This window comes from Vanessa atalanta, chromosome 4 (assembly GCF_905147765.1).
Source record: "Vanessa atalanta chromosome 4, ilVanAtal1.2, whole genome shotgun sequence".
Lineage (NCBI taxonomy): Eukaryota > Metazoa > Arthropoda > Insecta > Lepidoptera > Nymphalidae > Vanessa > Vanessa atalanta.
The window spans coordinates 4,435,665-4,462,175 of record NC_061874.1 but is presented as its reverse complement, the minus strand read 5'-3'; the positions used below and the strand labels follow the sequence as shown (position 1 = coordinate 4,462,175).

The 26,511-nt window shown below is 30.1% G+C and overlaps 1 protein-coding gene across 4 annotated transcripts in view; it reads left to right on the top strand.

Annotated features, from left to right (window-relative positions):
* The window catches only part of LOC125077546 (teneurin-m), a 207,842-nt gene that overhangs the window by 131,458 nt on the left and 49,873 nt on the right, over positions 1-26,511 (top strand). For all 4 annotated transcript variants that reach the window (XM_047689465.1, XM_047689464.1, XM_047689462.1 and 1 more), the window contains one exon: positions 18,523-18,561. In XM_047689465.1, coding sequence (XP_047545421.1) covers positions 18,523-18,561 — 39 coding nt within the window. The remainder of the gene's footprint in view (positions 1-18,522; positions 18,562-26,511) is intronic.

Sequence of the window (26,511 nt, the reverse complement as noted above, 5' to 3'; positions counted from 1 at the left end):
CTGCATCACTTCACGTATTTATTACGTCCGATAAATAATAAATACCAATCATTGAAAAAGTATCGTAAAACATTCAATACGATTATAACGTTTAAACATCCGTGAATTTCTCAATGCTTAAAGTGCTGTTTATACATAATTAAAGAACAAATTACGGTATACGTATGTTTGTATCATTCGGTAGGTAAATCTCAGCTGTAAAGCCGATTCTTTCAATACGTTGTAAATAAAAAGCATCAGGTGCAGCGCACGTACAGTCGTATTCAGTAATTGCAACCATCAACTGACCCACTTCCATGGCTGCTGACGTATTTGCGAATTTCGGAATTGATTGTGATGTCAAATAAAAGTGTCAGTAAAAATCGTTTCACGTCAGGTGCGAACGGCCTCGTGGAGACTAAATATTACAAATTTATGTTTTATTTCGTGTTAATTAATACTTGTTTTAACTATAACGTGATAAATGATAATTAAGGAAAAATTACTACGTAAATAGTGCTTCTACTTAAACTTAGTTAATTGCTTTACTTTACTGATATTAGACACGTTTATAACGTAAAGTTGACTCTAATCTAATGTTTAAATTTTAAAAATAAATCCATTTCTACAGCACTTGCTCAATAAAAATCTATTTCATAACTTCAAATATCGATTCCAATTAAACTTGCCTATATTTATTTTATTACTTAAAATGTTATATCCTATATTAAGTCTGCGTTACGAGTAGCTTTCTATTTTTTAATTATTTTACAAGCTATTGTTATGACGTAGATTTTAGGCTACCAGAAAGCGGTCAAGCTACGACAAAGTTTGTAGCGTGCGAGCTACCAATAGTAAATTCGTAATGGAGACTGTTTGTACATAGCTCTATAGCCTTCCTTGTTTCATATAAATCGCCGTATACAGGCAACAAGTATAGCTAGTTTCTAACGGTGAAACATTAGCAAAAACGTTTCAACGGTGATTTGTACTCGTGGTCCGTGGACGCGTTCGGTTTGACGTTCAATATCGCGACACACATGTTTTAGTTTCGCTGGGAATATTTTCTTTCAAAGAACCATTGTTTTAGTTTCTATAGAAAGACAGATGTGAATATTCTTAAGATTTATTTCTTCTTAAAATCTTCATATTTAAAAATATAACATGAATCAGGATAATATGAAAAAGGAAACATACATCTTATTTCGGCGCGAAAGCAGTGCGAAACCAATCGTCTTAACACTAAATCGAAAGTTCCCTTTATCGAATAAACAACAGCAGTGCTAGTCTGTAAGGACTCATTCGTATTTCACTCGTGAGAAATTGAAAACCAACTCACAGTGATAAGCTATTTTGATACGTATCCTGTACGTGTTAGAATTATTATAATAAATGTCACATCACCTTCGGACATTTCACAATCGGTTTCTGCGTTGATATTCTAGTTTAGTTTTACAGAATAGGTCAATTTAACAACAAATATGTAATAATTTTCCATGATATATGAATATTTATATAATCACATATTTGCTAAATGTATTTATAAGAAACTTCACCTTCGTCATAGTTGGGTCACACGGACAAAATAGAAGACAATAAGTTGTATTAACAAGTCTATACAGAACTTGATTAAATTCGCTCGCCACATTGTTACGCCATTATTCAAGAATCTAATAACTGTCTAGAAGTGTATTGTAACAGTCACTTTTGTTATAACGCCTTTGTTGAGGATCGACGTTATGAAGATTAGAATCACTTTTGTAATATTGTGTTAGTCTTGTTAGCGAAAATTCAATTATATTACCTACCTTTGTTACTTTTTTTAGAAAATGGCCTTAAAAGATACTTCTCTGTAATGATTTTTTTTTTACAAGAAAATATAAATCAAATTATAAATATAGGATTTATCGTCAATTTACAAGCCTCGCCCCAAGCTTAGATCGCATCAGTAACCGCGAAGTGTTCTAAACGTCTGTTTAGGATGTTTTCACTCGCGTTAAAAATACATTATAAGAACAAATTTAATACATATAGTGAATATATTTTTAAGAAATCATAAACACTGCTTGGATATTCCTTCATGTGTATTTGTGGTAAAACATGTGGTCAGGACTTGGTAATATCAAAATCTCACCGACAAGATTGTATGATATTAGAGGCGTTAGTATTTCTTAAATATTTATTTTATGACGGTAAACGAGCAGTCATCTAATAGTCAGAGTTTACCGTCCATTAACACTAACGGTCAAACTACCATCAGCCATGTAATACAAAGTATTTATGTTGTCCTGTATGTATCTAATAAAACGCTGGTTTACTTATTATTCCAACAGTAAAATAGCAAAAGAAAGAGTATTTTGTTTGTTTGGTGGTAGAAAAACTGGTGAGTGGTTAGTATTTAATTGATATGCTTGCACAAAACATTGCATGGGTATCCTGGACTCCCATAATAGGTAATAAGATATACTGAGGGTGGCACCTTCGTGAGTGAATATCTATAGTATTTAAATTACAATAGTTTACCTTTAATATTCAACAAATAAAATACAATTTTTTTCACGGTCGGACAGGCCACTTTCCAAACTTTCCAATTGAAAGTCTTAAAAACAAAATTAATTAACACTTTTCACGGTTTTACATTTACGTAATGAATGAAATCAGCCTAATTATGATTCAATATCATTATTTGTGTTCATATTAGAAGCGAAATAATCGATTAGAAATACTACTAATTTGTACGAATCTTTATCTTAAAACGTAAAGATTTCTCCAATTTAGGACGTGTCAAACTAAAAGACCCTTAAAACTCATTCTGTATTTCTAAGTTCAATGGTTTAATGGTTTGGACCTTAAAGAGCAACAAACAGACAGCCAGAGTCACTTTGATATTAATATTTGAAATTAATATAATATTAGTGATTAGATTATGTTACATTAAAGCCTAGTGTGGAAACCGCATTTCTATTCACATATAAATTAGACTTAAATAAATAGTGATAAATTCCACATAACGTCCTCATAAATTATTAACATGTATAAAACATAATTTGTATAACCACGGGTGTTTTCCATTTAATTCAACTCGAAACATAATTAAAAGGTAAATATTTAACTTTAATATATTTGCATACTGAAATTACTGAGGAATAAATCCAATTCAATTAACACAATCACGCTAATTTATTAAAACATTACATTTTGTATCGTTATTTGTAACTGTGGTGAATGGATATAGCCTCAACGTAAAATTAAGTATATTACTTGATCCTCTATAATCTAATTGATTTATTGTTAATGTTCACTAAATTAAGTGGACAAGTTAACATTTTAAAATTGTTAAAATATTAATTTCTCGTGTCAATCATTGTTATATTAACATTTCATAATATTCAATAACTCTCCTGACTACACGTCGGCCGCGTCAATGTTAAAGATTCATATCTGATTATACATGTGTAGTCTTCTCTCACTCAATGGTTAAGAGACACGAGAGTGTTATATCGCCATTTTAGTGCTACTACTTAAAAACCCAGGATTCAAATCCTAGATCTCCGGAACGCATATAAAACTTCTATACTAACGAGATAAACAACACCTTAAAAACATAGAACAACGAATTTTCAAAAAACTTCCAGAAATGTCTTATTATAGCGATATTTTTTTAAATAGTACGTTTTAAGGTATCGCATAAATAAAGGCATGACTGTGACCTCCAAAAAAGCTAATGAATTCAGTAGGTAGTTATTTTATATTTAAATAGAAGTAGTAATTTAACCAAAATATTTAAGCACAACTATTTACTCATCAACTATTACTGGATTGTAGTGACTTCATTTTATATTCTGTAAATATACATCATATATACTGTGTTAAAATGACATAAATAGCAAAAAAAAAGTTTCCCCGTATTAACAACTAATGGACCATAATACCTTAGTGGGCGTAAAGCAATGAAAATCCGAGATTTTCGTGTAGGAAGCGCTCAGATTAATATTTTCGTTCTTTTGTATTTCTGTCAACGATTTAACTACTAAAAATGAAGTTATCCTTACTAGCTTTATCTTACATAGCAACATCGTTTTAAGCCTGTGTCCGTATGTTTGTAAGATTTATTATTTTAAATTATTACTGATGTAATAAAATATATATATATATATATATTTTTTAAAAAATATCATTATTTATTTTACATCAATATTTCTATCAACGATATAAAAGTAAATGCATCGTTATAAAAACCGAACAACGTGCAGAAAAGTAAATTGCCGCGTAAATTTCAATTTTCGAACGAAATAGTCCATGACAAACACATTTACAATATGGCGTTTCACCGAGAAATGTCACTTACTCGCCTTGCCGCGCATTAAGTATTCCATAAACAATGTTCGCTTCCAGAAATAGAACAGCAGGTAAATACACGAGCTCATAAGTACAGTCGATAGTTCGATACTTCCCGCTTTAATGCTCAATAATGCATCGACAAATCGATAACTCACAATGCGGAGCGATACAGCACTATACAAAGTTATTTAAGGTGACGTTCCATTGTCGTACAAGCTTAACAAAAATGTCGAAAAGTTAAATTGTGGTAATGGAGAAGTATTGATAGGTTATATTAATTCTTTTAATCAGTGACGATTCGAGGTGTCGACGTAAATGAGGAAATGCAACACCGAGGTCCCATCTCAATCTGCAGCCGATTGGATAGCCTTTAACTTCGCTAATGAGTTACCGACATGTAGTTTAATTTAAGTTATTAAGTCTACACAATTTCATTGATACAATTAAACTAATTTTGACACAAATAATATTTATTCAAGTAAACGACCAATTTAATTGTGAATTTGAAAAGTCAGGTCAGTTAGTTAGATCTTGTCATTTGGAAATTTTCAATTTTGAAATACCAAACGTGCTATAATTGTCATAATTTGCGTTTATCTTTTACATTGGTTAAGTAAATCAATTCCGTTTAAAAAAAATGTAAAAATATAGCCTCACCATTTTCGTTACACTGACCATTGGTGATGAAATAACGTCGTAACGGTCGGATATACATTTGGTAATTAGTGATTTGTGTTTGTCGCCAATTAGTGTTGTGGGCATGTTACAATTGTATTGATTGAGCTGAACCACTCTACACCAATGACCTTCGATCTTAGGTACCTCGATCAAGATGCAATTTCAAATACAGCCCACGTTGTTTAGGATTAGTACTTTATACAATTATTTCTTGCTAATTTACTGTAAACGTATTTGTCATTTTAATATTTTACGTCCATCCAATATACTTGAATTGTAACACATACACTATCAAAACTATTCAGAAACAATTTTTAGAATTGGATAGAATAGCCAGGCCAACAGATTAAAATACACAAATTCTAAGTCATACTGTTATACAAATTAAATAAATAATTTTGATGATTCATTATTTATAACGTAACGGATCTTTTCTATTTGATTTGAAACTCCTTAACGTATTTCCTTTCAATGAAAGTAACAAAATAAGTACGAAAAAAGAAAACAAAATATAACTTACATCAGTTTACTTTGCACATCGATTGCCTGCGATATATTTTTCATAAAAATAAAAGTTCAAAGAAAATTTATTCAAAAAAGTCAAAAATTGTGCGTCACAAAGATAAATTATACATGGCATTTTTTTTAATTGTAATTATATATAATGATACCGTTATATAAGTCGATATATATCTATATAAGTCGATAATTATATAGAAAAATATTTCAACACTTAAACAATAAATGTTCCAATATTATTTATCTTCAACTTCTTGTAAATTGAACGTTTGAATATATTATTATTATTTTATTTGATCACATGCATTTAAACGAAATAACGAAGTAGAAAGGAATTCTACACCTCTAAGTGAGAACTGTAATTTTTTACTTTTTCATCACGTTAAATATTCAGAGAAATATGAGGCACATCGTGTGGGGTTTAATTTATTAAACTCGCGGCAGTACGAATAGGCTCGACTCGTGAACGAAATCGTTTAGAATTAAATTGTAGTTCGCGGTAAAGTCATTTACCTATGTTCTCATTTCGAAGGTATATCTAATAACTGTATTTTTCTTTAATTTAAGTTAATAAAGAATTGTAGTTTTAAAAAAAATACTTATAACGACTTCATTTTTATATTCCTGTAGTAATTTTTCATAAATATATCGTGTATAGTTAAAAATTGTCAGAATATACATACGTTATTTCATTTGAAACAAACAATAATGTTTTAATCTCAACGATAAAAGTTGATTAACATAAAACTGAAACGAAATTTTTACACTTAGAAGTTATTACAAAAAGTAAATCGCTCATTAACTTTTATTCTCTAATGAAATTAATTAGTATTTTGCATGACTAATTCCGTCGAATTATCTTTCAAATACTTTCTTCGTGTTAAGCTGTAATCATTATAAAGAGTAAAATATTTTTTTATTTATCTTATCAATACGTCACGAATACAATAATTTCAATTTTAACTTTACCTTTGCGAGTTTGTAAGAGAAGCTTAGAAAATAATTTTTGAAGTTTTATTCACTTATTTTTGATGCTTTGTTATTTTAAACTAAAACAGCAAAGGTTCTCCAAGCAAATGCTATAGTATAAGAATATTAAAAACATACTCCTTTATCCAAGTAATATTTGTTAATTGTTCATAAAATCATGAACGGTAACTAAACAGTCGCGCATCATCATCATTTTCATCCTCTCAAATTAACACGAAATACTTTAGAATAGGTTACCGCCAACTTACTATTGTTATATTTCGGTCTAACTACAGGCACAAGGAACATTACCGCGATTGCTTGCTCATTGGTGATGTGTATGGGCGATAGTAATCACTTACTATCTAGTGGCCCATTTAAATTTTAATTAATGTTTGTTGCGAATTGCACGAAGTAGGGCTTATATATACATGTGTAAATAATAGGGAATTCAGTAAAGTTAAAACAACAAGTTATTACCTTTCTATATAACAACAAAATACGTACACTCTTTTACATAAATAAAAACATTGACAATCATAAAAGCAATAAAATACGTATTGAAATGTTATTTGATCAACATACAAAGCAATATAAACTTATGCGACCTTAAATTAACTAGAATACCTCAATGAATCTAATAGAATATAATAAATATATTAAAATTCAGGACACCGCAAACAAAATATCAGAACCAAATTCGTAAATTCGGTCGAATGATTCGACAATGAATATGATAATGTTATTGATACTTACGCATTTAAAAATCTTTAGTAAATAGCAAGTTATAATGAAAGATCGGTGATAAAAATGAACCCCAAAATTAACTTTCCCATTATCGAAAGTTCATAATCGATAAGGGAATTGGACTCCGGGAAGAGACTTAAGGCCCTTTAGGTAAGTAGTTATTAGACGATAGGGCGAGGGGGTACCACCGCGTGCCTGGCACTGGCTCACCTTTCTATAAGGGATTAAGAGGTATGATTTTGTGGTGAGACTTCATTCAGTTCTTTCACCTATAATTGGTTTAGTGCAGTATAATAAATATCATTTCGTTGGCTGCTTCGTTATGGGTATTCTGATAGGTGCAATTATGTGAATGATATTGCAAATAATGCTTCCAGGGAAATATCGAAGTTTTATTTGAAATAAAAAAAATAAGTGAATAACTAGTAGAAGACTATTTAATTATTTGAGTACGGCTCGCTTATATTTCAGTTACTTTCACAATATAGTGTCTTATGATATTATGCTTTGGGTAGCGCAACAACTATGCAAACGATATCTGTGTATTCGCGCTATTTATAATCTAAGGAGTTAAAGAATCATTGAGGCATAAATTTAATCAATATATTAACTTTTGTTACTCAACATATATTTCCAATAACGTTTTTGTGAGTAAATGTCAAACTCATAACATTGATACAATTAAAAAATACAAATTAATTACTACTGTAACTCGACTGCACAGAGTCAGCAATTCTTTTGTGGGGAAATGTATACGGTTTTATAACAGGATCACAGGAAGCGTTCAAAATGCCACTGCTTGCGTATTTTACAAAAGGTGTAAAGGAAAGCTTGTGTGCAAAAGGTTATAACACAATTAGTGCGTTTATGGTTGATAGGACACCTTGGTAATAAAGTTAGCCTCCTGGCTATTACTTTCTTATTTTGAATATATTTTATAAACAATCACAAATTGACATAAAAAAACCCATTGAGCTTCTTACGAGGTTCTTATCGGGGTATTTTCTTTTCCTTATTCATTTATGTACAAAATATATATAGAAAATAAAAAGATCTCTGACCGAAATCCTACTGTAATTGGAATATATTTACATTAATACAACATGGGATGTAATATATTAAAAAAGTTGATAAAAAAATTAATTAGAGAACTTTAAAATTAAATAAATTAAATAATATGTATTATATATCGACAAGTATTCTTTCTCTTTGCTTAAAATATTTCTTCATACCATTATTATCAGGATCAGAAATCTATCAACGTCACTTTACTTTTCATTAACATTACCATTAATAACAAAAAAAAGAACTCATAAGAATAAGATATGCTCGCATGTCGTCAGGTGTTTGTTACAAAAAAGTGATCTTAGTACTTTCTTAGGTGTTTAAGCTTGCTTCGTAACAAATTTCATCAAATACGCTTTAGTGATTTGGATATGAAAACGTAACAGACAGAGTAACATTCGCGTTCATAATATTTGTATAGATTCCTCTCTGATACCAGTTTGTTAAGGTTGATAACGTATATAAAGAGAAATTCAAAGCGCTTAGTCACGTAACATTTGACGCAGTTTAGGTTCGTTCTAGTAATAAACACTAAACTAATGGTTTTAACCCTGACTAAGCAATGAAAGAGCTATTACCGTTAAACTAGATTATCCAGGTCTCCAACTAATGCTCAAAAATGCTTTAAGTCGTTTACGTTTTTTAGGTCAATTGAATTGTATAGATTTGTAGGTATCAACAGTTATTATTATTTTTGTAATATAACTTGTCCTACTAATTGCAATATAAGTATCACTGGTGTGCGTTACTGAATCAATTGAAATATTTAAAGTTACTTTATTGCTTTAACATTTATACTTTACCAAGCCGATTTTTTTCTTATAGGTAACTGCACTATAGGAATCCGTTTTTCATATTTCATTATTGAATATATATATCAGTAATACGTCATCATATTCCTCGATATTGAATAAATTCAATAAATTTCCCCCATGAAATCACTACAATTTTGAATATAATATTTTTCGCAGGAAACTGGTCGAGTCACACTTTTGATTAAAACATGACCCTCAATAGAGGGCATTGATTGATCGAAGTGTATTATAGACATTAAAAGTCTTAAATAAACGCAATTTATACCACAGTACTGACTCAGCGCATTGAAATTCTGCAATGCTTCGAAACCATTAAATCTCAACTCCCACCTAATGTACTTATTAAGAACTTTTTGCACATCATGCTCGCACTTAATGACAGAAATGAGAATCTTCATCCGGCTACCCTGAATCGTGAAAGATTAACAGTCTTTTAGAGATACTGGTAGGCTATAAACGAACACTTTACTTCGTAAACTAAAGTTCTTTTCAAATATTATGGATTAATAAAATACTTTATCAACAATATTTTTTTTAATTTTTTAAACCCTTAACGAGTTAACGAATAATTGTATTGAAACTGAATCGTACAATTGGAATATACCTATTCCGATACGTACAATTGAATGTGCATATCAAACGACATTTATAGTGATGTGTTGCACTATGTCGATATATTATTGTGTATGTGCCTGCGGGGTCTAGTTTAAATTTGACGATTAAGAGAAGAAGACATGTGTGTGCATACATTGAATTAGCATATATGTATGTGACAGTAACAAACGCTCTGCGTGTCGGTTACAAAACTGTATTTTCTATTCTATTTACCAGTGGCGATAAGATATACAGAACTTACTCGAGCATTCTGTAAAATGAAGTACTTCAACGTATCTGTCTTTATACGTATCTCGGGATCTACCCATCAGATTTATTTTTGCTTTTAGTATTTATTTTTTTTGTAAATACTACAATAATCAGAGACCATTTTCTATGAAATTAATAACGACGAAGGTTTAGGTTTTCTATTTAAATTTTAATTTTGGACTTTAATAATAAATCTGCTACTTTGAATACGACAGCGATTAATAATTCGTGTCTTCTTCGTACTTTGTAAATGAAATGTTATTTATCTCGAGCTATTATTCAACTTTAAGTTATTATTTATAGGAATAACTGACAAAAAATAGAAAGTCTCCATAGCGAATAAATAAATTCAGCAATTCATCCACTGCATCTGAACGAAACATTCTTTTTAATATCTCATAAAATGTTCCAACAATTTTCAACATAAAGCCAAATAATACGATCAGAAATATCGATAATAGCAATTCGCAGACCTATTTCAAATCGCGGGCTTTGAAACACATTCCGCGGGGGCTGTATTAGCATGTCAAACGCGCCGCGCCGCGCAGGCTTCTGAATTTTTAACAATCGACAGCTCTGCTGTACCGATTTTTGTAACACTAAAGTACTTACAACTTTTTATGTAACTAACAAAAAACCTATCATTCCGTAATATCATATTTAATAAAGGGATGAGTACGATGGTACCTTTATATTCATGATTTTGTAAAATCCTTTCTTAGTAGGTACGTAGCCTTTGCATTACGAAATAGAGATTTCGAAATTTTAAGTCTCCATTATAATAAAAGCGTACGTTGAAAGTATATCATAAAAACATTATCTTTTACAAAGATAAATAGAATATTTTATCCCAAATAAAATGAAAAATGACAACGTTTTTAAACCCTGAAAACGGTAGATCCATAAGTAATGCAAATATCTTAGTATTTATAAAACGATCTAATTTAAGCGTTCAATAACATAAAATATATTATTATAATATTTTTTTATTGACAATCAATCGATTTTGGGTTTTTCTTCTCCAAATTTTAAACGCGCCCCTGTTCTATCTCCGTGTTAATTTTACCAAAATTTCGCCATAATTACATGGTCAAAGGTAGCTGAAGACGTTGCTACGAGATTTTCTACTTATCACAATTATGTATTGTCAGTACTTAAGATAAGGTGCATTTTCGATTGGCGTAATTTTTTAGATGGAATTTTCGTATATATATAAGCCGATTTAAAAGGCACGCGTGATCAGAGGCCGATTGAGTTCGACCCTCATGGAATCATATTTTAATATTGTGAGGGCGTTTCGCAAGATTAAACCTGACTGTTACGTGCGGATGATGATCTTACGGGTCCAATTAAACACCAAAACAGAATGTAAATTATGTATCATAGTATTACAGAGTTCTAATAGATCGGAACAAATAAGATTATACCTACTAGACCCAACTTCGTCAGGGTGAAATATTTAATTTACTTCCTGCCACCTAGCGGGACGAATCTAAACAACCTAGTCAACACATAAAATATTTCATCGAAATCGATCCAACCGTTTAGTTACATACACGCGTAGAGAAAATATATATAAATATTTAAAGATAACTCCATTGTAAATTAAATAAATCCGCTAATTCTTAGTAACTTCTACCACGCACATCTTACCGTGATTAATGCAAAACCCCCGGGCTTATACAGGTCTTAAGATTTGTTAATTACTACCCACATTCAAATTAAATGCCGCTTACGCCGAATAAAAATCCTATTTAAATATTTTTCCGACGCTGTTGAAAAAAATCCCTTTTCATCACGCTTTTCCTTGTAAATACGCCTTTTTACGTTTTTAAGTGTTAAATTTAATGTATATTATAATTATTATTTGGCAGGAATAGCTGAATTCAAGGAAAAATAAATTTTAATAAATAGCAATAAATAATCTGCAGTCACATCAATCCACATCGAAACGGATTAAGGTGAATATTTTGTTCGAAAAATTATCTGTGTAAAAGTGCTTAAATCGATAGTAATTACTTTACTTGAAATCAGTTGAATGAAAGTCAAAACTTCAAACTAATGCCCTAAAATTCGTAATTCCAAATTAAAATATACAAGCGATTTTAATAAACGTTCTCTTACACTGATTAAAGAAATATCTTCAGAGGAAAAGTTTCTTTTATAGACAAATCATCACATCTCATATAATTAAGTTTTCACCTCGCCTGCTCCTCAGCTGATTAAATTTGATAGGGATCAACGACCTTTCGCATTAAAGTCGATTACTTTCGACTTCTAATTAAATATTTTATAAAATACCTTAACTTTGTGATAATGAGTATAAGAGTTTGATAGTAGTTTATTCAAAAAACTACTGTTTGACTAGTTTTGTAGAGATAATTTATATAAAACTATATGTTTGTACGTGGCTATCTTTTATTTATGTGTCTAATTTTTTTTACTGGAAGAAATCTCTTTAAAGGATATGCATACCTGTTATACTTAGGTCTCCTTTTAAATCCGTTTTATTTCTAGTACGTATAATAAAGTGTTACGTAAATCAATAAACTGACTTTTTTAAATGATAACATCAGGATCTTTGCAATTCAACACAAAATTACACGCATGCCTGTCACTTTCGCTATCAGAAAATTGCCTTTTTAATTCGAATCCCGTGTAATATATACGTACGTAATGCGAGATTTCTTTTCAAGCGGACGTTTCACTTAACCCGCGTTATCAGCTGATGCAAAGCAGCCCACGGACAGAGATAAATTACCTTCTCAGCAGGTGCTGTACTGTAGTGTGTGCGCTGCCTAATGGTTCAAAAGTAATCAGTCATGCTACGAAATATATTTAGATAGAGAAATAGACTTGAGAAAAAAGCATTTCTTTCTTTATACTACATTTTTAAATAAAATTTACTTTTACTAATTTATATTTAACAAGTTTTTGAGAGAATAACCAAATGTCGCTCCTATTATTAAATATTAAAGAAAATTATTTGAGAACATTTGACAAGTCTTTGCCACTAGTCAAATTGTTCAGTATCAAGATATTATAAATTTCAAGCAATATATCGCTAATAATTTTATATCTACATGTTTTTAAAAAAGGTTTCGTATTTAATTATTCAGTATGGATACAGAAATGAAAATACATCTAAAGAATGTTCTACAGCTTGTATTCGTTTAGAATAATAAATTAAATTTTACTTTCTGTTGATGTCATAACGACTAAAATATTATGTTGAATCGGGCAAAAAGTATTTGAAAACCGTAAATAAGAAAAGGTTAACATAAAAAATATACATATAAACCATTCACAAAATGCTATAAATCTTTACAATACATACTAAATATTTACTATAACAGGACAATAAAAACACCAACCCATTTCGAAACTTGTGTCTCTTAACCCGTTCGCTGCGGGCTGTCCTGGGCTCGTATTTGGTAACAGCGGCCATTCCGTCCTCTCTATATGGAAGGCAGTCCCTTACCTTTTACGGTGCCTACCATTCTCCGTTCGTGTAACTCGGTACAATTGTCGGCGATTCTGTATCGTCTGAATCTACAGCGCTCTTTTCTGTTTAATAGACTGTACTTATTCTGTGGAGGCAGGTGGCATTTTACATCGGATTTTAAAAAGAACTTGTTTGTAAGTAGTCCTTGTTTGTTATTTTTAAATCTATAAATACTGAAGCCAATACATGATACGTTTATATTGCTATAAACACACAATCTGAGTAAGAGCGATCAGCGATATTTGATAAGACATTTCCTAGATATTCTGGAAAAGTTAAAGCCTATCACGAAATTTAGAACATCAATTAATAATAACTGTTTCAAGAAATATCCTTTTCGTATCGGATGCTATGGTAACACAGGCTAGGACGTAAAAAAATCCTATTATGCACAGATTATCTGATATGACTACAGACCGAAAACGATATTTTTTTCAGATGAAAAAAATATCACGTCGGTAAGATATTTCACAGATTATAAATATGAATTTATAACGAGCTTAATTTTTGAATGAAATATGTCATAAAATAACAAAATGGATTATTCAATAGAATATTAAAATGAACTTACATCGTAAATACGTTATAATTTATAAAATAGGACTACTATGAGCTTTATAAATATGAAACTATTACATAAATACTACTGACGTTCATTTGTCATTTAAATATTTTTTATTTAAACTATCAAACAGAATAAATAGTCACTGTTAGTTAATACAAAATGTTCCAATTGTGATCGTGATGTAATTGTCAGCGAAGAAGCAAAGCATAAGTCGCTGAGATTATTTTAATTTTTCTACTGAAAATATTTTTATTATATGTCATGTCATGTACATGTTCTATTAATAAAAATATACCAAACTTGACATTTTAATGTTAGAGATTTCAAAATAAAACTTACCATTCACAATGTAATCTGATCTTGCTACTTACATCATTTTCTATTTAAACATAATAATGTTTCCTTTCACTGGAATGGATTACATGCTACTATAAGTTTTTCCCAAAAATCTCGAACTACGAAAAAGGGTTCAATGAGATTGTAATCTCTGAAAGTAATATCCTTTTCGATGCGTTTACTTCTTATTTTACGAGAAAAAACTTAAAGGGGAGAACGCGGAAATGTCAGTGTGCTCGTAAATCATGAGTCTGACATCGAGGAATAGAATTTTTTTAACAGTCCAATATTATTACATGCCGAATCGTCAGAAACATTGGCATTTATTTTACTTCGTGTAAGTATGCCTGAACTTACACATAATTTTATCTGGTGCAAAATAACAATAATTTGTTTTGTTCTAATTTTAGTCGTGAGTTAGCCAGTGTAATTAGAGAAAAAAGGAAAATAAGATTTGAATATTACTTATATTGGCTTAAAGGACATGAGTTCAGATTCATTTGACGGTGTGAGGTCTGTGTTACCATCAGGTGAGAGATATATATCATATAATAATTATTTCCAATTATTTTCTTCTTAATTATTAACATTGGTTTTATGACTTACAATTTAATACTTTTGTCGAAATTAAAAATAAAATATATAAAATAATCGGCCGTAATTATCCCACTGATGGGCAAACGTTCTTCTCGTCTTGAGAAGGTTTAAAGCTTACACGCTGTTCCAGTCAAGGTTTGCATATTCACTGTACCATCGCAGCCGAGTACTTACATGAAAATGATTAAAGAAACTAATTATTAAAATACCATAAATGTAATGTTCGTTTCTGTATTGCGTAATACAATCCTTGAACCGTATAATACAGAAAGCTCGTCTTGTTAAGGCAAGACTACATTAGACGTCGATACGAATATCATAGCAGCCATTTATTAAAACAAAAATATATGTTTAATCTCAAAATTACCACCAAACAAAATTACCCATTCTAAAGTAATTGCCAACCGCAAATCTTAGAACATTCACCAGGCCAATTTCAAAATTACCAGAAATATAGAAACTGTCATTAATTACCGTACACCCTATATTTAAAATATGTTATAGGTATTAAACATTTTTTTTTATCTTACACTTAAGCTACATTACACAATGTTGTAACCACGGCCTTACAGCCTTATACATTACAAGACATTACGGAGGATAAACTCGATAATTCCATATAAAGAAAGTCACTAAGGAGGCAAAGATAATTGCGGGACGTTCAACATTTTAATTGCAAACACTGAGAGAACACTCGCAAATGTATTTAAATACTATTTTTAAAAAATATTTTAAATACTTTTTTATAATGATAATAGTTATTTATTCGTCAATCATAAAATCAATTTCGAATCGTGATGTTATAATAGAAGAGGTTTCTATGCGATATCTTCGCTGATTGTAAATCTTCTTTTTATGGCGAGGATTACTTACGAAGTTTAAAATAGATTATAATATTCGAAGGACAATTTCGACCAATAATGATAAAAGAATATGATTTGTAAATTATTTTGTTTAGTTGTCACTATTGCATTTGTTTGACGTCTGCCTACCTACGCCTTATTTGATATTGACAAACTATTTTTTGCTTTTACAATGTTTGCGTTTAATTAAGTAATTGCTGTAAACTAAAACGATTTAATCGATTTTAATAAATCGCATGCGTATTGCGTATAAAATAATTCGATCTCACTTATCTGTGTGCAATTATTAATTAACAAAAAAACGAAAATATTTGGTTTATCTATATATTTATCTTTTACAATACCTACCTAGTTCTTTGAAATAAAACATTATAATTAAACTGTATTAAAATTCAAATTTAAACATGGAAAATTTTACTCCATCTTAAAAAATAATATTAGGTAACTTAACAAATGAACTTATTTTTCTGATATTGTCAATCAATGTTGAGATAGGTATTTCGTAACTTAAAAGTTGCATTATTTATATAACGCAATAAAGACTGCAGGGAGAATTAAAGTATTAATTATAAGATAAACAAACTCAACAACGTATCGAAGGCTAGTGGTTGACTCATGACCATCTGGCGCCAGCGCATGTACCGGTTACTTGAATTGTATAACTATTGCAAAACCTTTTACGATACTTTTTTCAAGCTATTATGATAAAGGATTTAATTTAATTTATTTAAAAAATAACTAATTATAACCTTTTTTTACGACGTATGTTTAAGGATGACCTTCAAGAATTATATTTTAAAAAATCATAAATAATTAAAAACGTCATGTTTAAGATTTGCATATTGTTTTACTTTTGTTCGCTTTTTTAGATATATTGTCTAATATATGAGATAGGAGCAGGAATGAGTAACTCAAATGCGCATTATCAATCACAATCAGCTAAGACATTACCCTAACTATAAAAAGCAGACAATGAGTAGTTAAAAAAATTTTGTTTAACTACAAACTTTCCTAACACAATTTAAACGTTCGCCGTCTATTCATATTCGATCGTGATGTTATCTACTGACTTCCGACCGACGGGACACGTGCGACGTCTCACGACCAGAGATCACGACCAGTTTTGTCGTCCATTCTCAACTGTCATTATTTATACGAAGGTATTAGTCACGCGAGCATTCAAGGGTTAACATGCACCAAAATGGCTATTATTGACCCACTTATTTGATTACTATAAAGAAGTTTAGTGCTTAGATTTTGAGGTGAATGACCCAGTGCCATAACAGAAAATAGAAATAAGCATCCCCGTTACGAATAGAAAATAAAATTTAATATAGGACTCTGCTAACGAATTTCACGCCGAAGATTCATAACTATTTTCTATGAAAATAATACTAGTCCATCACTAACGTAACAGTAACCACGGAGCCACAATAACTTCATAACAAAAATAACAGGCGATAGTAGCGCCAGAGGGTTTCCCGCTCGGAACGCGGAAAATTTGCTTTGCAAATAAAAAAAATATAAATATATTTATTTTACTAAAAAAACACCCGTATTTGCATTGTGATAGTACAGATCAATGACCTCTTTGTGAAATATTATAATATGGTTACGTTTTAGTAACATCAGAAAAAAATATTTTAAATGTAATTTGCTTTTTTCTCATTACACTTCTAATGACAGTTCGTGAAAATTTGTGTTTTTACCTAAAGATAACACAGCATTAAATTCTATAAAAATACGAGATGGCTGAGTCTTCCAAGCGTTTGACATTAAAAAAATAAATAAACAAATATAATTATCCTAATTCCATTTATTTACGTTAGAAAACATTTCGTAAAAGTAAACACGAAACGCGTTTAACATGACGGTTCTATTTCATTCATTTACTCTATTTGTACGAAGTATTAGGGTCTATTGAGACGCGTATTCTAAAGAGTTGTAAAGAAAGTACAGTCGTGAAGAAATATTTTCTAAGGAGTAACTATAATTATATTTACTCCTTAGCAAATATTTCTTAAGTTAACCTTAAGTAAACCGATTATAAATTTTGTTTATTATTTGAAAATACTTTTAAAATAAAAATTAAACTCAATATAATACATTAAAATTATATATAAATTTCAAGATAATACGAAAATTTATTTATACAACTTATAATTTTGCTAACAATTGAAAAGTATTTATGAAATTTAAAGTCAATTAGATTTAACATTTGAACCATTAAAACTCTCCCAAATTCAATTCCATCACACGATACATGAACGGAGGTGCTAAGTGATAGTGTCAGTCTCACAGACAGACAACAATTAGCACATGCGTCCATAAACCGGTTGCCATAGTAACGAGTACACGTCGCTAAACAAACTAATTGGCCGGTTTTATCAATGAGAACGAGTAATTGGTGAATAAGGCGAATTCTATTTAAAGTCGATTCGAGAGTCGGCGGTAATTGTGCTCCAACGAATTATTGCATTTAATTGTCGTTTCGCACGTGTAAAATTTTCTTATCATATGGCAATTTCTAGATATAAAATCAATAAATACGTATGTAGATACAATTTTGATAAAGTAATTTTACTAATAATATGAATATTTTATATACAAAAACGTCAAAATATTTAAAAAATATATTGGTAGATAACTTTCTTTATTTTTTAATTTCTTTTGTTTTAGGCATGCTGAGATCTACATTTGACAGGCCAGATCACGAACGTAAGTAACAATTATTTAAAAATAACGGTGAGTTAAGGTCTCCTCTCTATTTGAGAAGAATGCGCTTCGGCTTATTCGCGTACGTTTTCCATTCGTTTCTCTTACGATAAATTATAAACACATGAAAACTTCGCGTTTAAGCTTCGCGTATTCTAACCACTGAGCCATCGCAACTAACAACATTTAACTAAACTTGCCAATGTTAAATATTAATAAGAAACAAATTCGAAAATGAGGTAAACACTTGTGCACTCGATCACACTGTATGAATGAAAATACAAACGAAAAAGTTGGCTGAAAATAAACTAAACACATAGAAATGGTATAATGGGTGATTTTTTCTCTATTTGGCGCTTGTATTTGTTAAATTCTTCACATATAGGCTTTTATGTATTTACTTTCGATATTGAACGAGAGAAAATAGATTTTACGAGCAGCGCCGGCGACTTCTGTTTAGACATAGACTATGGAGCTTACTACCTCGTTGGTCTAGTGGCTAGATATATGGCTACAGATCCCGAGGTCCAGGGTTCAACCCCAGGTCGGGAAGTTGAAAAGTTTTTGAGTTCTCACTGGAACATACGAATTATCCCACTGTTTGTATTTTTTATTCCTTAAAATTCTTACGAGTTTTTTCACCGCTAGTGGTTTGTGAATATACATTTTACATTCGACACACAGATTTTCTTACGAAGTTGTCAATAAAATTTGCTTTATTCTTAAACTATGTAATCCGAAATAAAGCATTTGAAAACTCGGTAGCTACACACATTTGAACCCACGGTCTCCCTTTAAGGTACAACACATTCAACTTATATAATAATATGTGTATCTATTAGTACTAAAACACAAGTTTCTCGCGAACGAACACGTTAGTCTCACGTTTCAATCGAATATAATATTCAATATCCAGGAAATCAATTTCGGGACGTCCTCAAAACTTCTCCATTGCACCGTCTCAGTTTAACGTACTGCACGAACCAACTTTGTCCTTAACAGTATACTTCGCATTAAGCTATCCATAATTTAGCTACCACTAACTTTGTCAATATCAATTTCTACCAAATACATACCCACTTTGAATAAAGTTTTCCGTTGAAGAATAATGAACGTTTTTAATATTTTTGTATTTCATTGGTTTTTTTTTTACAAAATTTTAATAACAATTCACACTTAAATGTATGTAGGTACGCGTAAACACAAACATAAAACGCGTAATTATATATGAATACAATAATAGTTAGTTATAGTTTAATATTTCCCTAGTTCAATATTTCATATCAATGAATGTATTCTTTAAATATTTCAATATTCAAAACAAACAAAACAAATTTAAGTTTAAATAGACCTTATGTAAAGGATAAATAAAACGGAAACAGTTGAATAGTTGTAGAGATATAACATTAAAATTGACATACTTTTAAAAATAAATAAGAAAACAAAATGAAAACTTTTGTTTATACATGTGTATATATTCAAAAGTGTTATTATTATTCGTTTATATAAACGTTTAAAAAAGATTATTTAAACGTTTTTTTTTTAACATTGCATTTGTTATGAAACTAAAAACAAAACCATTCATTATATTGGAATGAAACGAGATACAAAATCATAGCGACAGAGTACTAATTGGTAATATCGCGTCTTACGCAAGAATAAACTCCATCCACCAGATTCCGCACTCCCTCATTACACTATAACAGGCGTGTTACGTTTGAAACGATTGTTTACTAGTTTGATAGCGAGTTAGCAATTTTCAACACAACTTCTCCGTTTGAGCACGCTGCATGAGCAAGGAAGTTTGAGGCGCCCGGCCGCAAAACGAAGGTAGATTAGATTACTATGTATTTAATTAAATATGAAATATTCCTTTATATTTCTATCATATTCATAAATGATATTTTATTATTTTGTAAAAGACATATCATATACTTCTGTGGAATAAGAAAGAGTCATAGAGATTTTAATTTTAACGAAACTTTTACCAAATATGTAATTTGTCTTCATAAAAGTATATATAAGCTCATTATTGATAATAATCGTTGCTTACAAAACAATAACTGAAATGAAAACGGGAATAAAATACTTCAGTAAAATAAAAATGTCAAAGATAAATAATTAAAACGAACACCATATAAAAAATGAGGTCAACACAAAGATTTAATCAAAGAACTGATGGTGTCTTCATCGTTAATTCAATGCATGCCGTTGACTTAAATTGCTCTGCAGAAATTGTCAAAAATCGAATCGAAATTGTGAAAAACTGTTGTACGTGTCCCTGATCTTCAACCGGCAATTTGCTGTCCCATCTGACTCTTCTCGGTGTCAGAGCTAGGTACTAGAAAATATACCGGTTTGCGAAATGCAGTCAGAAGAAGACTAATATTTTTCTAAATTACATCATTAGCTTTTAGTAACATAATTTCTACAGAGAAAACTGTTGCATGTTAAAAAGTGGTATTTAAACCTTATTGGTATAAATTATATTTGCATTTTCATGTTTAATTAAAATTTATACTTCTGTCTATTTAAAACAATATTCTCTAAAAGTAATATTTAAACAGTACCTATATACATCAGTTTTGTACATCATATGATGTTTTCTGATCAGTGCACTTTGATTTATTTATTTTTCATCTTTGAATTCAATAAAAATAACTGCTCACACAAATTCCGCTGATGAAAGAAAATCAAGTTCGTTCTCTATCGCTGCTAATGACAGAAATTTTATCTTTTTTCTCTCTATACTAATCAATTTCTTCATCATGCCTCTTCCATACTTCAAACGATTATGAATCAATTTCCTCCTATGAAAAAAAAATACAAATTATTTATCGATAAAATAAATTTCTATCATACTGTCAAATAAAAATTAAATGTATTATTATAATAAGCCTATAAATTTTAATACTTCATATGATACTCCATCAGAAAAATAAGCTTACAAATATCAAACATCGTTTCCATATTTCGTGGTAGCCACTCAGACGCGAAGCTGTCAAGTTCTTAAAGACTAGCAGCGCTATTCTCTAAGAACTCTCTTAGTATATTAAGTAAGCCGATTTGAGACAAAACGATATTTTATTAGTGCTTAACAAATCTAAATCTTTTGTAATTTACTAAAGTTTTATATTTGGTCTTTTAGTTTGCTCTAAATATTACGATATATATTTCTCAAGTATATGAATTTAAATGTCATAATTATTATATAATAAATATCAAATATAACGAACTAACGTTCCACGAAAATATTCTATCGTGAGTTTCGAATTTGTACTTACAGAATAGCTGTACTTTTGTCATGTATCGATCGTAATGTTGGACTGTTGTGAAGGATGACAGGCTAATGCATTCTGAGAGAGACATGAAATTACAATAGATTCGGTTTTTCACACAACCGTAAATTGTAAAATTGTTGTCCTTAATTTTGTTATTACTTAAGCGTGCCGATTGATACGCTTATAAATAAACATAAAACAAATGAATATAAGTTGATACCCTTTCACTTTAAATAATGTTATAACAAAAATACATTTTATACCAGTATTTATACCGTCATAAATTTTAACATTATATTCATCTAAATGTTCCTAATAAATACGACTTTAATAAATATAATATCGTTAAGAGTTTGAATGATTCAAACTTTCTAGATTAATGTGTATTATATAATGAGTAATTCCTGAGTCTGCGAAGTTATAAATTGTCAATGTTAAATACTTCAATAAAAGATGTTCTTGAATATTCAACACATAATTTAACATTCATACATATTAATATATACTTAAAAAGTATTTAGGTATAAAAGTGTTTAACGAGAAAGCAAGCTAATATTAAAAATGTTGTATTACTTAAAAACATCATGTGTAAATAAATTTATAACTATTAGACTCTTGCTGGTTCTCGGTAGAACTATTCCGAACCGGTGGTAGCCTTAGGTACATACGTTTAATAAAGCTGTGTAAAATGACAATTCAAAAGTACTTGAATAAAGTATATTTTGATCTGATTTGAATCATAATAAAACATATCGAAAGATTTGTTTTTATTTCGACGAATGAAAATAAATATCTAAATCAAATTATTATATTGAAATCATCTGGATTTAATTTATGAACATTTGTATCTATTGTTTATGTTTTTTTTTATTATAAAAACATATTCTCCACGACAATGTACACCCTAAATAAGTAAAAACTTCAAAGAAATGTGAACTCAATGAACACTGACTCGACTCTTAGTAATGAAACGTTAACGTCGCCTTCATTTCATAAAATCTTATATCAGCCACCTCCTCTTGTCCAAGACCCGCGATTTCTTAACAAGTTTTCCGATCTTCTATATAATAGTCTCCTTTATATTGAAGGAATTATTATTAGTTCCAATATTATGTTCATAAATATAATTTACATCCGAAAGATATTTACTTAAGCTCAGCGAACCACGCACGCTACACTTGTTTTGATTACTCTGAATATACATTAGTAATTATTAGAATGTAATTATGTATCAAGTGGGTATACCTTACTATTATCCTTCTTCTGAATTTTTTGTTTTATATTTTAATAAAATATTTACTTTATTTAGAGTATTATATTTATTTAATATATATATTTTTAATCATTAACTTTGTTCCCTACGATAAATATGTTGTTGTTATAATTTTTTTTGTTTAACTAAAAGTTACAAATGTGGACTGCCAGTATGTAGTAAACTAATCCAATCTTATGTAAAATTATGGTCGATATAAATTATACTTCAGTCCATAAAAAAATATATTCTTAGAGTATAAAATAAAACATACATATAATACATCAAACGAAAACACAGACTCGTGTCTGTGTTCGTCTGCCTGTTGTTTAAAATATAAGAAAATCACCGACATTAAAGTGCGTATTTTATTTACGGCTTACTCTCCATTAAGCAAGTTTGAAGCACCGCCGTGTTTAGCCCAGCACTTACAGAGTGCAATATCAATATAAAATTCCTATTCTTAAAATGTTTCGAACGTCTTAAGAAATGAAAAAAAAGACGTTTAACACAAGCGACTACCTGAATCACTTTTCTGTTTAACGAAGGGCAATGTCGTTAAGAAAGGAAGAGGCTCGATTTAACGGAAGAACTCTCTTATCTATGTAACGATCTCGCATTATTTCACGAGATGGATACTGAAGTGAATTTGCATTATTTTTTATCGTTTCGCTGACACTCGATGTTCAGAATTTTTTCTTTGTAGAAAGGAACAATGGCCGGTGAATCTGAGTTTAGTAAAGGTTCGTGAAGGATGTTTTTCTCAGCTTAAAAAAAGAATTACTTTTTTGTAATAACGTAATGTCTATCTACGCTTACACCAAAGAACTACAACGTCATTGTGTATTGTTTGGATAACTTGAGGTTATTTTTAAAATAAATTTACGTTTTTTATTTTGATTTAAGAATTTAAAGTTATGCGTTTTTCATAAAAACTACTTAATTGGTAATTTATTAGGTGTTCGTCAGCTATTTCGAATATACTTTTGTTTTTTTCGTTTTAAAGTTAACATACTTATTTGTTTTAAAAGTTTGTGAGATGTATCTACGAACGTATATTCATGAGTATTTATGTACGTATGCGTTGGTGTTTCAAGCAATGCTTAACTTGAGAGAGGATTGAAAAGAGCGGAAAGGGACGCCGTAAGACATAAGACTTCTACAACAATCTCGTCTTTATGCTTAAATTTCACTACATCGAATATAGATTATCATTAAACTCATTTTGTGCGGGACACTATTTTATTATCCAATTATGAGAAATGGTCACATACACATAAAGCCCTTAAATACACTGAACTGTAGTGACGTCATAACATTTCGATTGGTCATAGTTTAACAATATTAATCGGTTTAAAAAAACAATATATAAAATCTGTATTTATTATACACAACAATATCTCACGTTTTCCATATGTTTTCACAATTTTCTATAACATTTGTACACGTTAACCATATGAATGAGTCCGTCTATAGAGTCTAGACGTGAACTGACTACAAAACGATGTTCCCTGTGGATTTGAAAGCAGAAACAAACCAGCGTTAAACATTTATCCAACAAACATCTTTGTTGTATCTGAAATAAGATAAAATTATACATAATATTAAAAACGTAATGTTTGAGAAAATTAATCAAAACGTATCATCGCAACTAATATGCGAAAGTAAGTCTATTTGTTTGTCTGTTACGCTTTACTAGTTAACGTATCGTCATGAAATTTTGATTCCTCGTCGTCAGAGATACAGGAAAGAACATAAGGTACTTAACGCTCATCACCCCCTCCCAAGACGCGAGTGAAGCCACATAAATAGAGTCGGTTTTGATTCTAGCTTGTATTTTAACAGCTGCGGTCGCTATTTGGTCTAGCAGCCAACTTATGCTGATTATACCAATTGAATAAAGTTTTTTTTTGTCAAGAATGTCACAGAAGACATCCGCAATTAGGTGGGTTGTGCCTGATCGTTGTCGCTCGCTGTCATGCAGTCCCATCCGACTTACGTTAAAGATGGAATGAATATATAATATTTTGCTTATATTACAATCGTTTCAATCATTCCGAAGATCAAATCGCGCTTACACGAAAAACAAAATAAATTCTCTATGTAATGGTAATGCATAAAAACAACGCCTAAGCTTAAGTCTGATATAGTAGATAAGCACATAAATTTAATGTTTATGGTAATTATGTATTTATTTTTAAACCAGTCAAATTCCACTAGCTTCATATAAACCATCCCTTTATTAGGGCAGACGGACTTAACCCCATAATGAAAAAAATATCCTGCTACTTTGGCATTAACAAAACTCTAAAATTTTAAGGTACTCAGGCCACGAATACAAAATTTTAGTGATCAAAGTCCTAAAAGCGAATTAACGGAAGAACGAAGCGGTATTACTCACTTTTATTTTAAAGTTAATGTAATTAATTACAATTCATTAAACAATAAACGTAATTTAAGTCTCTAATAAAAACAAAAATTGTATAGCGAGTATTAATACTCAGTCCAAATTATTTTCATTGCTTATTAAGGCTAGATCCGTATAGCAGTATTCTGCCAACTCCCCTCGCATTTTTCGATCCAAGATATTATTATGGGCGCCTAAGGAGTCGTTTTCTGTACGCCCACTTATAATTTGCGGGTGTTGGGCTCTGGTATCCTCGGCGGAGAACGTTATCGGCATCGATACGGTTATGGCTGCAAAAATTACGCCATAAAGTCGACTGCACTGCGCTTACTAAGACGGTAGCACAAAACGCTTCTCTACCTTAATACAATTGATAATATGCATCTAAAAATACCTCCATTTGTACAACAGAAGTTCATTAAAAGAAAGCTATACGTCTACATTTATATGTAATGTAAATAATAGTTTGTCATTTCCATTTCCCCTAATATCCGAGTTTGCTCTTTAGCGATAAGGCCAAAAACGAATATATTTTTTTTATTTTCACTGTAACTAATTGCAAAACATTGTAATACTATTAAAAAATTAGAATACTATTAAAGAATTAGCAATTTCTAACTCAAGTTAGCAAATGCTGATCAATCAATGATTTGGTTGCTTACCATGCCATTTTAATTATTCCCCTTCTGTCATTATAATGTTTCGCTCAAACTTAAATATACCAATACATTGACAAGACTTAGAGAGGACTTAATTATATTCCAGTTTTTAAAAAAAATCCTTACATAAAACGACAATCCAACAAGCCCTCTCAAGTTATAAATCAATGAATATCAAATATTGATGGCAGTATTTTCCATCTGTAAAGATATTTCATAATTACATCGCATTCTAGACCACTTCATTCCCTCATTAATTAATACGTATTAAATTATGTAACATTGCCTTCATTATCGAGACTGTTGTTAGAATTTTCATTTTAATGATAGCTTTTTACGTTAATAAGCGTGATT